Source organism: Mesoplodon mirus (assembly GCF_964341445.2).
Source record: "Mesoplodon mirus genome assembly, chromosome: 18".
NCBI classification, from domain to species: domain Eukaryota; kingdom Metazoa; phylum Chordata; class Mammalia; order Artiodactyla; family Ziphiidae; genus Mesoplodon; species Mesoplodon mirus.
Window position 1 is genome coordinate 1,097,356 of NC_138994.1, and position 14,794 is coordinate 1,112,149.

At 56.9% G+C, this 14,794-nt stretch overlaps 1 protein-coding gene across 3 annotated transcripts in view; it reads right to left on the minus strand.

The window, feature by feature from the left end:
• ITGA3 (integrin subunit alpha 3) overlaps positions 1-7,143 on the minus strand; it is a 29,413-nt gene extending 22,270 nt beyond the window's left edge. For 2 of the 3 annotated variants that reach the window (XM_082605191.1, XM_082605189.1), the window contains exons 1-2: positions 7,128-7,143; positions 6,347-6,554 (exon numbers count right to left, since the gene is read on the minus strand). In XM_082605191.1, the coding sequence (XP_082461317.1) occupies positions 6,347-6,552 (206 nt within the window). In that variant the 5' untranslated portion in view covers positions 6,553-6,554; positions 7,128-7,143. Of the gene's footprint in view, positions 1-6,346; positions 6,555-6,988; positions 7,093-7,127 lie in introns of those variants that run through there. The other variant, XM_082605190.1, reaches the window with a different exon arrangement.
• Positions 7,144-14,794: the final 7,651 nt, after the last annotated feature.

Sequence of the window (14,794 nt, forward strand, 5' to 3'; positions counted from 1 at the left end):
AAAGGCAAATTCCTCAGCCCACCACAGACAACCTGGATTGAATCTGGGGGTGGAGCCCTGGAGCCTGCTTATTTAACGCGCATCTCAAATAGTCACACCACAGCTTGAGAACCCAGGCCTACCACCCCTTGCTCCCCCAGCATCATCTGTCTGCAGCCTCTGGACATTCTGCCAAGACCACCTCCTCAGTCCTGCTGGACCCAGCCTCCTGGGTGGCAGGCACCTCCTAGGTAGGTACCCCTCCATCCGGCCCCAGCAATGCTGTCACCTGAGGCGCCCAGCTCAGAACTTGGGTGCCAGGCCCCCTGCCAGTGTCTGGACGTGCAGAGCAACAGCCCTGCCTGCAGCTCCTGCCTGGGACCTGAGAGTGAAGGCTGCAGGGAGTGGGCAGGGCAGGGCCTGGGCATGCCAGGGCCTGGGTGCCTCGGCCCACTGGGTGTCAGGAATGCGCTGCCTGGGGGTGCCGGGAAGGGGACCTCTGCCTGCACCTCACACCTCAGCTCAGACCTCACCCTGGGGAAGGGTTCCTGGGGGCAGGGGTATAGCTTCTCTAAGCAGAGCAGGGCTGGGAGCTCCAGCAGGAAGGCTGGCAGGGGCCAGTGTGGCAGCCAGGCCCTGTTAGTCACCCTCTGTCTGGGCTGGGTAGGGTGCCTAGCGAGTCCGCTGCCTGACCACCCATGGACATCTGCCCCCAGCCTGACAGGTGCGAGAGGGGAGCTGCTGCCTGTGGGAAAGGAATATCTCAGCCTTGGAGCTGAAGGGCCTGGTTCTAGGTTTGTTCTGCCTCAAGGGACAATTTCTTTTCCCTCTCTGAGCTGTGAGTGACTCATCTGTAAAATGGGACAGCAGCTGTCCCACCACCCTCCAGGGTTGTTGGGGGAAAAAGTGGGTTCATTCTTTGAAAGGGCCTCCTGACTATGAAGCCAAGGCCAACGTGAGCACTGTTGTTCTGCTTTCTTGTGGCACCAGGACTGGCCCTAGCACACCCCCAGGCCTTGCTCCGGGGACCCAGGAATTTCTGCCCCCCTGGGTTAGGGGACCTGAAGCAGCCCGCACAGAGCAGACTAGTTCGGGTGCTTAGGTAGGGCAGAGGATGAGACGGAACACTTCCATGGCCTGAGGCAGTCAGTCAGGTGGGGGTGGGGCCCTGGCAGCTAGTCATTCTAGGGTGGGAGCTCAGATCTGGCTGGAGGTGGCAGGTGGGGGTTGGCTACAATGACCTTGCAGGGGTGGGTCCAGGCCTCAGTGGGCAAGGGGTCCCTGGAGAGCCCAGGTTGCATTCCAGGGCGTGCAATGCAAGGGAAGTGTTGCTGTGCCTACAGCTCTCTGGGCCCTAGTTGTCAGGGTGGGAGGTGGCTGAGGAGCAGGGTGGCCACGCCCTCCCAGCTCCCTCATCTTAGAGGGAGTGGCCTGAGGGTCCCCTCCTCTTTGCCTCCCGTGTTACAGAGCAGGCAAAGCTGGGCATGAGTAGCAATTGGATTGACATAAATCCCCTTACCACCTATACCCTCTCCACTCTCACCCCGCACCAGCCTTGTGCCCACTGATGGTCGGTGGGGCAGGGTCCTAATCCCAGCCCTGCATCCCAGGCCCCTCCCTCCCCAGAGATTCCACAGGGAGCACCTCCCACCTCCCTGGAGTATTTTTAGCTCCTACTTGGCCCACTTAGAGGCCCTTTAAGGCCCTCTGGCTCCCAGCCCAGGATCCAATGGGTCTACGGCCAGAGACTGGGCGTAGATGGGGGAGGAGGGTGTACAGAAGGCCGGGTCCAGCTTCCTCCAGCCACAATCAGGTGTGGGAAACTCCAGAGGGCGGGAAAGATCTTACCGGTATGTAAATGAATGTACGTTACTATGCAAATGAGCACATTGTTCCTGCTGCTGGATCTGGTCCAGATCGAATAGTCGAGAAGCTGATCCCTCTCAAACCACCACTGAGGTCACCCTCCCAGCAGCAGCCAGAAGCGGGATGCTAAGTGGGATGCTTTGCCCAGCTCTTGGAGCAAGGAAGAAAGGAGACTGGACTGCCTCTTTCCTGGAGTCAGGCTGGGCTGGGTGGGAGCAGGTGTCTTTCCAGGAGGTAGGGAGAGGAATAAAATGACCTCGCAAGGGCTTTCAAACAGCTGCCTCTTCACCCTATCCTCTGGCTCCGGCCAGACAGCCCCTCCTGGGCTTTGTGGAGGCCCCTGAGCTCCAAGTTCTGGAGAAGCACTTTCTCAGTCCTGCCCCATCACTCTTCCTGGGGCAGTTCAAAGCTCATGGAACAGCCAAGTAGAGAGCAGTAGCATCAGAGGAGGCAGGGGAATGGGGCCCAGGAGTGTCAGGGCACCAGGCTGGCTCACCCCAGAGAAGATGGCCCCCTGAGGGATACTGGGGCGGGGTGATGCTCAGAGAAACAGCCTGTAAGATTCAACTTCCCAGACTCCTCACCTCAGGGAGGCACTGGGTTAGCCCCAGTGGAAAGACTTCAGTTAACAAGGAGGGTCCAGCGGGTCCAGCACTCAGGCACCAGGCCCCCATGCCTTACTCCTTAGGCCAGGAAGCCAGTTGGGGAGGGGGCCCACTCCAGCTCTGAGCCCTGGGGTGGGTTGGGGGCAGCTCTCAGATGCCTGGATCCCAGCTCTGTGCCAGTCCTCCTGACTGAGTTAGCCATGTCCCCAGAGGCTTCTCCTGCAGTGGCTGAAACTGCAGCCCTCTCAATCCCCGCCTTACTCCTCCTTACGCTACCCCCAGCTCCCTTTCCCCTCTGGTGACTCAGCCCTAGAATCAGAGCAACAAGCTGGAGAAAGCGAGAGAATGAGGGAGAACAGGAGAAAGAGGCCTTGCTCAAGCCTCCAGTAATAAAGAACAAGGCTGTTTTTCTCATTTCTTCTCCCTGTCCCTGGCTCCTTGGCGTTTTTTCCACATTTGATCCCTTAGGGCCTTCTTCATGTCATCTAACCTCAGCCTCCCTTGCCGTAACCGCCATCCTCTTCCTTCTTTGTTTAGTTCTGACCAAGCCCCTTTCACTTCATTTTCCACAAGATCAGGCTTCCCTTACCTCCTGTCCAGTTTTAAGCTCTCTGGCTTGGCCTGGTCATTGGAGAGAGCCAGAGAAAAAGGACACTATGCATCCAGGCCTTCTGCTTGCAGCCACAGCTGCTATGCCCATTTCCTCTGGCACGAGCTTTGGAGGCTGCCAGGTGCCTACCCTGCCCAGGGAAACATGTTTTAGGAGAGCAAGTAAGCCTAGTTCCTGCCTACCTCAGGTATGAGCTCATCTTCCAGGAGCTGCAGCCACCCCCGCCCCAGGCTTCCCAGACACCCTCATTTCCAGGCAAGAGCCCCAGAGGTATCTCCCATAGCCCACAAGGTCAGGCCAGACCAGGACACCTGGATTCCCAGGAGGGAATGACAGAACAGGTGCTGGGGGAAAGGGGGGAGGTCAGTGGCCATCTCCCCGAGGAATAGTCCCTCTGCTTCCCCAGGGGTCCTCATGTATCTCACCAAGAAGCCCAAAGAACCTTGGTTCCCTGCCCTGCTCCTGACCCCTCACTCCAGGGACTGCGACATTGGGGCCGGGGTTGCAGTAGGCCTCCGGTGTTGTGGGCATGTGGTACCTCAGTCTAGAGATGAAGGTGATGGGGAACAAAGACACACCTGGGCTTTTAACCATTTCTGGAATAAGGCCGCCTTTGGGAATATAATGAAAGCTATGCTCTCCCCGCCTCCAGGCCCCAGAACAATGCACAAACACGCCAGACTTTGCATACACTTTCCAGGATCCCTGCATCTCCTGAAAACCTTCAGTGAGCTTCAGGCTAAGACTTTGTTCAGGATCATGAACCCTCCCCCTTTTCCAAAGGGACTTTGAAGCTAACAGAACTGCCACTTGACTTGCTGGTTCCCCTGAGCTGTGCACTCAGACAGCTGTTTACATCTGGCTATACAGCTGGCTGCAGCTAAGCCCAGCTGGCCCAGCTGATTCTCCCAAATGGTCATGGGGCAGAATTCAGTGAGATGAGGAGATGACCCAAGATGTAGAACCATCCCCAGAAAAGTCTGAGGATACCCAAGTGAGTCACCCAGAACGCTATCTAGAACTACCTGCCTCTCCGAGATTCATTAGTTTTAGAAACTTCTGGGCTCCTGGCAGGCCTAATGCCATCTCTAGCTGCCCAGGAAGAAAAGTAGGACCCCTCTGCTCAGCCCTCTTGGGTGAGGTCCTTGGTTAGTGAGGGTGCATCCAGGTCCCAGCTTCAGCACAAGAGCCCTCAGCTACTCCTGGGAGAAGAAGGCAGATGCAGAGCATTTTACACAACTTATCTCATTAACAGCTCACTATCGGGCTTCCCTGGTGGCGCAGTGGTTGAGAGTCCACCTGCTGATGCAGGGGACACGGGTTCGTGCCCCGGTCCGGGAAGATCCCACATGCCGCGGAGCGGCTGGGCCCGTGAGCCATGGCCGCTGAGCCTGCGCGTCCAGAGCCTGTGCTCCGCAACGGGAGAGGCCACAACGGTGAGAGGCCCGCATACCGCAAAAAAAAAAAAAAAAAAAAAAAAGCCCACTCTCACCCCATGAAGAAGGCATGTGGTTCCCCTCCCCCTGACATGTAAGATAATTAAGACTCAGGTATTAGTGACAGATTCAAGACAGGAAACTGGCAATGGGACTTGGAAGCCTCTTCTTTCTCTGCAATGCCAAGTTGCCAACAGAGGCAGGAAGGAGTATATAGATCCAGACCCAACCTCTCCTTGGGGAAAACTGGCCCAGAGAAGAGAAATATCCTGCTTAAGGTCACATAGCAGAAAAAAAAGTGGGGGGGGGAGTTATTACAGAATCTATTATTTACTCCAGCTTTCCATTATTTACCCTTGCTTTTCTGATATTCTCTTTACACTACATTGCCTTATGTCATGCAGATTCAGCACTGAAAATCTGAAAATCGTTTTCTGGGCTGGGGCAGGAAGAGCACCAATACAGAACCGTGTGCTGATGATCACTTAGGGTCTCCAAAAGATGGAAGAGTGGCTAAGGCCAGACCGCAGCTGCTGGGGCCAGGCTGGGAAGGGTGTGGTGGCCCTAGCCTCTGCAGAAGCTAGATGGAATTGAGGCCAAGTAGGTAGGTGGCCTGGGCAAGGGCCGGGCCAGGAGGGCAGGGAACAAGGCTGGGGCAGTCTGAACTTTGGACATTCCAACTTCCTCAGGTTTCTGCAGGTTCCAGCCAGAGTTGAGAAAGGTTTCAGCACACCCTTTATCTGACCATGTCCTCTTGCTCAGCAGGGTTTGACATCTCGGTAGGTCCACCAGGAGAGCTACTGCCCAAAGAGGGCCTGCCTGTCCCGTCCTAACAACCTTCCCTCCTGGGGCAGCCTCACCTTCCCCGGCTGCCCTCTTCCCCTAACTGCCAACCTCAGCACACTGAGCCCATGCAGAGGAACTTCTCAAACTTGGACATGCCCCTCTGGGCATGAGTAAGGGGGGGGGGCAACACAAGCAGCTGGACGCTCTCCTTCCCCTCCCTCCCCTCTGCCTCGCTCTTTCTCCTCCTTCTTGCAGCTGTTGGGGAAGGAGAACAGAAGAAAGAGAAAAACACCATTTCCCTCCTGACACCAAAACAAACACACTCAGGGTTGAAGATTCAACATGAATCCGTGGAATGCGGGGAGGACGTCTGGCGGGAGGGCATCACTGCTGGGGGTGGGGGTAGGTTGCAGAAGACCAAGCAGGACTTGGGACAGCTGTTCCTCTCACTTCTACTTCTGCATCCTCAAGGGGTCAGAAGGAGCACCTGGACAGCTCCAAACGCCCAGACTCGCCCATCACTGCACTCTCTAACCGCCAAGCAGTTGAGAAGGCCCTTCAGTGTGGTTCTGCCGAGGGTGTGGCCGGCGGGCCGCAGACTATGTGCGAGGTGGGGGCGGGCTTAAATGCATGTCCCCGTTGGTTCTTCCCAGGAAAGGGGAAAGGTGTTTATCTTGCAGTTTTCCCCAGTTCCCAGCCCTGGAGAGAAGAGGCATTCGGTATACTAAGCACCCAGTCCCCAGAATGGGAGGGCGCTCAGGAAACGGGGACCCCACTTCTACTCTCAAGAGAGGTTTAAAGGCCTGAGGGGCTGAGTCTAGACAGGTTCTGGCCGGGTCAGCACTTGCCAATAATTACTGCCCCCCATCCCACACCCAATCCCTTTACTTCCCGCCAAGCCTCGGCAGCAGAAGGGCTGCCTAGGTCCCCGCTCCCCTAATCGTCGCTCCCCAGAGCTGGAGGCCTGCGAGCCTGGAAGCCAGCTGGCCCAGGGCTCGGGCTCAACTCGGGATCCGCACCCTGTACACACACTCTCCCGCCCCACCGCGGCCAGCTTCACTTACAGGTAGCGCTGCTGCCGCTCCGTCTGCCGATGGAGGGCGACCGAGTAGCCGAAGAGGCTGCCCGGGTTCCCGGCCTCCTTCACCACCAGGAATCGGGTGTCCAGGTTGAAGGCGGAGGCGACGCGGTCGCTGGCGGCCACCATCAAGGCGAGCGCGCAGAGCATCGGGCGTAGGACGCGGGCGGCGCGGCTGGGGCCGGGGCCCATGGCTGCGGACGGGAGCCGGGGCCCGGGCGAGAGCGCGTGAGGGCGTGGAGCTGGGAGTGAGGACCTGTTCACCTGCTCCCCCGCGCCACCGGAGAACACTCTGGCGTCCGCTTAGTTGAGCCCCGAAGCGCTGATCAGTTTCTGGCCCCCAGCCCTGGCCAGTTTCACGTCCGCTCACGGTCTGAGCTCTCAGATTCCCCTCTGAGGTCCGCAGGTCTGTTCTCCCGCCTGCACTGTCCCGGGTCACCGTCCCCCTGCCCCGGGCACCCTGCCCCCCAACTCCTGCCGGCCGCGCCCACTTGGTCGCACTGTCGCCTCCGATCCAGGCTCGGCAGCGGATCTGGGCAGGCAGACCTGTCGACCGCAAGGAGGACAGGAAGGAGGGGTCCCACCGCGCGCGCCCCGCCTCTCCACGCCCAGCCCCGCACCTCCCCACCTTGCGCGCCCAGCCGGGGCTAGGCTTTCCTTCCGGGGAAAGAGAAAAGGTCCCGGCTCGGCCGCCTCCTCTTAAAGGGGCAGCACCGCCCCTCCCTCTCCATCCTCCCTAACCCGGCTCCGCCTTCTCCCCCAAACACCTGTCCGGAGCCCCCAAAGGCTTGGATTACTCCTCCCCGCCCCTTGTTTCTCCCGAGAAGCGTCGCCTCCCGAGCAAGATGGATTGGACGGGCGGGGCCGGGGGGTGGGATTTGTCCCGCTGCTTTGCTGCGGAGGCTGCAGCTGCTGGAAAGGCCGTTCCGGACGCGGCCACCTCTGTGGGTCCGGCTGGAGAGCCCCGGCGTTGGCGCATCTGGGAGCCGACATCCGCAAGCCACTGGCTGGAATGCCCTCGCCTCCGCCGCGCTGTGAGGCCCTGAGAGAAGGTTAGCGGTCTCTGGGCGTTCCTCCTCGTACCCAGCCCTTCACCGTCCTTGTCCAGATTTATTTCTTTTGCCCACTCGCTCCCACCCACCCTGATCCGACCTGGGAATGGTCTCTCAACAAAACCAGACAGATATTTAGCATTAGTAATAACCAAGCATCGCTGACTGTAATTAGCAACAAGACAGCGTTTTCCCCAAAGGGCTGCGCCTTCTGATATCTATTTTGTGTCATGGATATCCGGTAGGTGTGGAAAGAAGTCCCTTCTCTTTAGAGTGTCTGCGTGGCCAGGGAGCTGGGCCCAGATTGTACCCATTTCTCATCCACCCTTGCCTTCAGGGCCCAGCCCAGCAGAATCCCAAAGGCCCCCTCCAACCACGCAGGCTCCAACTGAGCGTTTGGAGACCGGCGGGGACTCCAGCCCCCACGGGTGTGTAGTGGGTGGCGCCAAGGTGGAGGAGTTAGGTGGGCGAGGCCCAAAGGTCTGGTTATCCGCAGAAGGATCGAACTGAAAGGGAACTTAAAGAGATCGCTCTGTATTTTCTTGAGTCTGACAAAGATTCCCCTTATTGCAGCACAAAGACCCATTTCCCCTGACCATTCTTTTTTCCAGGCTAAAGGAACTTTCTTATTTTGGTCCAGGAGTTCAGTCCTCAGCGCTTACTTCCTTGAAATTCATTTTAGAGCCCCTGCCTCTGAGAGTTTATGATAATAAGAAAACCACCATATAGTGGTGCTTCTGCAGCGGAAACTATGCTAAGCGCTTATGAATATTATTAAGTTAAATTCTCACGGCAATCTTTGAGGTGTTATCTCCGTTTTAAGATGAGAAGACTGAGGCTCAGGGAGGTTAAGCAACTTGAAGGCTGTGCAGCTTGGATTTTAATCCTGCGTTATCTGAGCCCCGGGCCCTACTTGACCACTTATGCTAATAATTAACATTTGTACCATACTCAGGGCAGATCTAGGTTTTGTGGGGCCTGAAGCTTGTACAATTTGGAGCCCTCTTCGAGGAGAAAGATAAAGACTTAGGAGTACAAAATTAGATTCAGAGCCTGGGAAGGGACTCGAGATGCACTTGTGCTTATGAATCCTTTCACCTGCAGACTCTCATATTCTCCCGGCCTCATTTGACTCCTCATTTGACTTAAGGAGGAACCTGGATGTCCAAGGTCACGCAGCCCATGGGAGGTAGAGCTAGGACTGGAGGCCACTGGCCACAGCTGTGTCCTTAAGAGACAGACTCCAGATGTTGGTCAGACAGCCAGACATGCCTAAACAAAAGCATGTGCGATAGCAGCGTTCCCTGCGGTGTTTGGGGAGAGGACACTCATCCCTGTCTGCCCTTGGAGCAGCATTTGTCCCCAGCCTTTGACTCTCAGAGCTGCCCAGCCTCTCTCCATGGTCTGCTTTGTGGCCCAGAGCCTCCAGGGGTTAGGACATGTGGGGCCAAGGAACAGGAAGCTGACCTGGATGGAAGTTGAACAGTTACCTTGCTCTCCTTCCAGCTGGCTGTTGGGTTCTCCACCTCATTCTTAGTAAAGGAGGAAACAGACAGGGCCAGGAGCCCAGGGGCCAGGGTGGACACTCAGTGTGGACAGGGGCCCCACCTGAAGCAGCTTTCAGAGTTCTGTGATGACAGATGGGCTCCATGCCAGGTGTTATCTCTTTGACCATCCCAAACAGGAATGACCAGCATGTCCGATCCCAGGGCTGGGAGCAGGAAAGGGATGAGGGATGGTTTTTCCACTCTGAGGGAGTGTCCAGAGGGAATGTGGGAGTGGGAGCACGGGTGCCTGGTAGGGGGAGGGCCCCAGCTAAGGAATGTGGGGGAGTGTCAGACAGATCTGGGGGAGATGGAATGGGAATGGAGGGATGAAGGGACTGGCAGGGTCTCTGGGCTGGAGAGATGCAGAAAGAGAAATCCCCAGTTCATGCCAAAGGTCCAGAATCCTCTGATGTAAGTGACATTATCATCCACAGCCTCATCTCATCCCTCAGTTGACTTTATCATGCCAACCCTTCCCTGTAGAGAAGGGACCCACCTAGAAGTGTAAACACGGAGAATAACGTGTGTAATGAGGAGTCTGAGCCCATTTTTTGATGCTTGACTGCTGACTTTTTTTTTTTTTTTTTTTTTTTTTTGCGGTACGCGGGCCTCTCACTGTTGTGGCCTCTCCCGTTGCGGAGCACAGGCTCCGGACGCGCAGGCTCAGCGGCCATGGCTCACGGGCCCAGCCGCTCCACGGCATGTGGGGTCTTCCCGGACCGGGGCACGAACCCACATCCCCTGCATCGGCAGGCGGACTCTCAACCACTGCGCCACCAGGGAAGCCCCTGCTGACACCTTTTGAGCCGTCCCCTCTCCCTCCTCCCCTTGTGTCTCCCACCTGGACAAGCTCATAAGAAAGCCTGGGTGCTGTGCTACCTCCTTTGGCGTCCATGGGAGATTCGAGCCATGCAAGCCCCTTTCCTCACAAATGCTCACCTGGCCTCACTTCCTCAGCACAGTAAAAACCCAGGCCAATCTCCTTTCCTCGCTCTCTCAAGCCATTTTGGACCTGTTTGAGAAGCCAGCCCTGCTCCTCCAGAGACCTCAATTATGTAAATAATAAACCTTTTCATTCCCTCTTAGTGTGCGTGTGGCATCATCAGTCTTGACATTGAACCAAATCTTGGATGGGGTCCATCTGCCTCTGTGGGCCAACATGACAACATACAAACTGTGGGTTCTGCTGTAGAGTCAGGGAGGCTTCCTGGAGGAGGAATATCTGGACAAGTGAGAAGGAAGGGATTATTAGCAAGAGAGAGCCTCAAGAGAGGAACGCAGAAGAGTTGGGGCCCAACTTGGGGTGCAGTTTTCCCAGTTGTAACATGACAACGTCATATTCTGTAAAGGCACCTTCCATTTATTCAGTGCCCGCTGAATAAATGCCAGCCTTCCTCTGCCACTCCCCCTGCCACACACACACAACACTCCCCCGCCCCTTCTCCCTCTCCCAGAGCCCCAGAGCACACCACTTGCTCACTCACTTCTCACAGGAAGGTCAGTGCAGAGATGGAGAGATACGGATGGAGTGGAACCGTGGCTCCACGAGGGCTGGATGCAGGCTGTCCTCTGCCCTCTCACCTTGCACAAGTTCCTTTCCTCCTCCAGGCCTCGGTTTCCCCATCTATGAAACGAAAGGGCTGGAAGGAATCCCTTATTATTCCTCACCTGGCATCCCTTGTGTCCCAAGGCTCCTAATATTCGTTGAACTAAATGGACCAAATCTCAGCTATGAACTAAGACTCGGGTCTCTATCTCTGAGTTGAATTGAAAATGCAAATTACTGGGGAGGGAGGGAGGAGCAGTGAAGCATGAATGGGTTTATCAGATTTCCTTTCTCCTGTGCCCCAGATGTGGGGGCGGGACAGGCATCCAGGCCAGGCAACTTCTCTGGCTCAGGATCTGTCAGTTTCAAGCGTTTCTTGACAACCTGCTAGGTCCTGGCACAGAGCTGAGAACCCTCAGGGGTTCAAAGATGAACGAGAGCATCTTCAGGAGGCCAAGGTTTCATCCTGGCCTCACGTTCTGAAAGCTCTCAAATTTAAACAGGCTAAACCCTCATCGCATTATGTTTCAGGGCTGGTGATTATGGGACAATGGGGGTGTTAGAAAGAACATTTTGGCTACAGCATGAAGTTGGCATTGCCAAGACGAACTGGGCTGGGGAGCAGGAAGGGGCTGCTGTACTAATTTAGGCAATGGGTGAAGTGGGCTGAGCAGGGGCAGGAGGGAGGGAGAGAGTGGGTGAGAAGGACCCAGGGCGCCGATTTGACTTGGACTTGACTTGGACTTCAGGTACGTGTTGCGGGGGGGGGGGGGTACGCAGCGGGCGGGGGAGGAAAGAGCAGAGGGGCTCCAGGGATAAATGGGCAGTGACCCCCCACAGGGGCCTGGCGAGCAGGCTGAAGACATCAGGAAACTTCCCTGCTGGCCAACCCCTTTGTCTTTCTAGTTCCTTCAACCCTCTCCATGGTCCCCTTGCTGCCCGCCACGGCCTGGCCTTGCTGCACAAGCCCTGCCCTCCTGGCTGGGAGATTAGGACTCTATAGCATTCTCTACCTCATGCCAAGGTGGCTTCTTCAAGTTTGGGAGGCCACGGGGGCCCACTTGGTAGCCCCAGCTGAGCGGAGTCACCAGCCCCCTAGGGCCTTGCCATTTCCTGGGGAGATGCCTTCTTATTGGCAGGGTTCTTATTGGCCAGGTGGGAAATCGGGACAGTTGGGGGGCTTCATCTACCTCCTCCACACGCTCCTACTCACTTCCTAGAGATACTGCTAAGGGTGGAGGGCCATGTGTGGTTGTCTATGGAGCACTCCTATATACATGTTGATTGGAGCATGTATCTGTGCACATGGTCCCTTGCACATTCACACCTGTTTGCCTATGTGACTATGTGTCTCTGAATGTTTTATGAACATTTGAAATCAGAAGGGAAGCTTACGTTTATTGAGCGCCTACTGTGTGTCCCGCCCTTTATGTATGTTATCTTCTAATAACCTTATGAGGTGGAGATGTCTCCCACTTTACAGCTGAAAATACTGAGATGCCCAAGGTGCAAGAGGTGTGAATATCTCCACCAGGCACCCCGCTTCCCCCATCCCCCAGTCATCTTGGCTGCCTTCTGTTCTTCCAGGACACACACAGCTTAGAAGTCACATCCTTGGGATCAGTCACGTGTCTGCTCTCCCCGGAGTAGGGGTTCTGCCCTTGGGTTGTCTTGGTCTCTTCGACCTCCCCAACCTGGCTTCAGCCCCCTGTCTCACTGAAACCTTATCCGCTTGGGAGCCAGCCTCCTCTGAGGGGCACGCCCGGTAGTAGTCTTTGGTTCTTTGCCCCTGACCTCTCTGGGGCGGCAGCAGTGACCCTGTTGACGGCCCCCTGCGCCCTCTCTTGGCCCTCCTCCCTCACTGTCTCTGCCCAGCACCCTCACCCCCTTGCGAGATTCCTCAGCCTGCCCTGGGCTGCTGTTCGTGCTCATCCCCCTGCCTCCCCAGATCACCCTCTGTGCGTGACCGTTCTCCTCCATGCTGATGACCGCCCCCCCCAGCACCTCCAGGCTCCAGCCTTGACGTTCAACTCTTGCCAGGCACCTCCAGCTGGCCACCCACAGGCTTCCCAGATTCTGAGCGTCCCGAACGGGCGCAGCACCTCCCCCTTGTCCCCACAGCCTGCTCCCCGGTAACAGCCTCTGTCGCAGTGCCTTGCCCCGGCAGGATTCCACAGACACGCCAGGGCTGGTCCGTGCCACTTGATTTCTGCACATGCTGATACCTCTGCCTCCCTACACCCCCTTGTTCACTTGGAAAGTATCCACTTGTTCTTTGAAATCTTTCATGAGTTTTCACTTTCTTCCCTCACCCCTGCCCCCTGCACCCCTGTGTACACACACACACACACACACACACACACAGATGTAATCACTCTTGCATCTTCCAGGCCTTGCACTGACTTGTAGGCTGGGCTCATAGTATGATTACAGACTGATAGGGCTGCGACCTTGGACAAGTCCCTTCACCTCTTAGTCTCAGTTTCCTCACTATAAACTGGACACAGATACCAGACTCACAGGTTTGTTGAAACACAGCAGAACTGGGACCCAGACGTCGCTCACTAAGTACTGGTTGTGTTCACTGTCAATTACACCTGTATTTCCAGCACCCGTGACAGTCCCTCACACGCAGTAGGTCTTCAACCACCGCGTGTCTGGCTGAATCCAGTTGGCCACATACTGCTCATGGCCCTACAACAGTGAACCTGGTCGAGGTGAGTGAGAGGCCAGCTCTGTCTCGTAAATATCCTCCCCTCCCCTCCCCTCCCCTCCCCTCCCCTCCCCTCCCCTCCCCTCCCCTCCCCTCCCCTCCCCTCTCCCCCCTCCCTCCCCTCCCCCTCCCCTCCCCTCCCCTCCCCCCTCCCCTCCCCCTCCCCTCCCCCTCCCCTCCCCTCCCCCTCCCCTCCCCTCCCCTCCCCTCCCCCCTCCCCTCCCCCCTCCCCTCCCCCTCCCCTCCCCTCCCCCACCGCAGGATCCTGTTGGGACAAACGTCTTGGCTCAGTGGGTTGAAAAGGAAAGTCAGAATTCTGAGGCATGAATTGCTGTGCCCACTGACTCACTTCCTCCTCCCCGCCTGCTCCGGACGGGCCAGGGCCCTGAGTAACACAGGTTGCAGGCTCCTCCCAGCTCTTGCCCCTCATCCCAGCACCGCCCCGTCCCCAACCAGCCCCTCACTTGGGACCTCACCCCCGAGTGGCCAGCAGCAGCAAGCAGGGCAGTGGGGCGAGTTGCCGCTGATTTGAAATCTGCTTGCACGTTTCAGGAGCTAAAGAGTAGATTACAAGGCAGACGGAGGCGGGAGGTGCAAGCCTGCTCTCAGGACCCAGAGTCTGATGTGCAAGGCAGGGCACCCTTCTGGACTCTGATCTGGGAGAGAGCAGAAGTTCCTCCTCCTCATGGCCCTCTCCTTTCCTGCCAGGATCACAGAACTTCTCACCACTGGGCAACCTTCTTGTGGCTTAAGGCCTGTTTCCTGAAGGTTGCTATTAAAAGGCAGGGAGCCCTACCTGGCAGGGATGGGGCAGGATGTTACTGCATCGCACACAGAAACCAGGGCCCTGGGGTATAAAATGACTCAGGCAGCCGTGAAGGTGGGTGGGGCAGGGAGGAAATGGTGCTGGGGGAAGAGCTGGGACAAAGAATGATTTAGTGGGGAGTGGGCGGGGCAGGCAGGGGCTCCAGACAGGCCCTGGCACTGCCCTCTTCGCTTAACTGTTAGCATGATGGGGGCAATGATGGAGATTTCACTTTCCTGTAAAACAATCCCCCAGGGGCTTGGCCTTTTCCCTCTGGGGGATTGTCCTGGGCATCAGGGACTCATCTGAGGTAAAGAGTCAGATGGGGCTTGGAGGATGTCAAGGCCACTCCCGAAGTGGCTGAAGTGCTCTGGGCCACGCCCCTGACAGGTATAGCTCTGCGTTGGGTGAGAGCACAGTCCACCACGGCTGCTGAGAAGGGAACTTACGAGTAGAGTGTGGAGAGGTGGGGGGCACTGCGATGCAGTAGGTAGGACCGTGGGCAGCAATCACAAGTACAGCTGGCTGTAAGGGACACGCTCAGGAAAGCACTAGAGCCTGGAGTTTGGGCTTCAGCTTGCTGGCCTTGGAACTGAAGGGAAATGATGGGTTCATGCCTTGGAGTAAGCTGACAGCCTTTGTGGATTCAAAAGCTTCCTCTGGTTGGGAGTCAGGGAGACCCATCTGGGGGCTGATGTGGAGATAGAAGTGAGAAGGGGTGAGGGGCTGCCTTACTGTAGAGATGTAGGTGGACTGTCGAGATATTTGGAC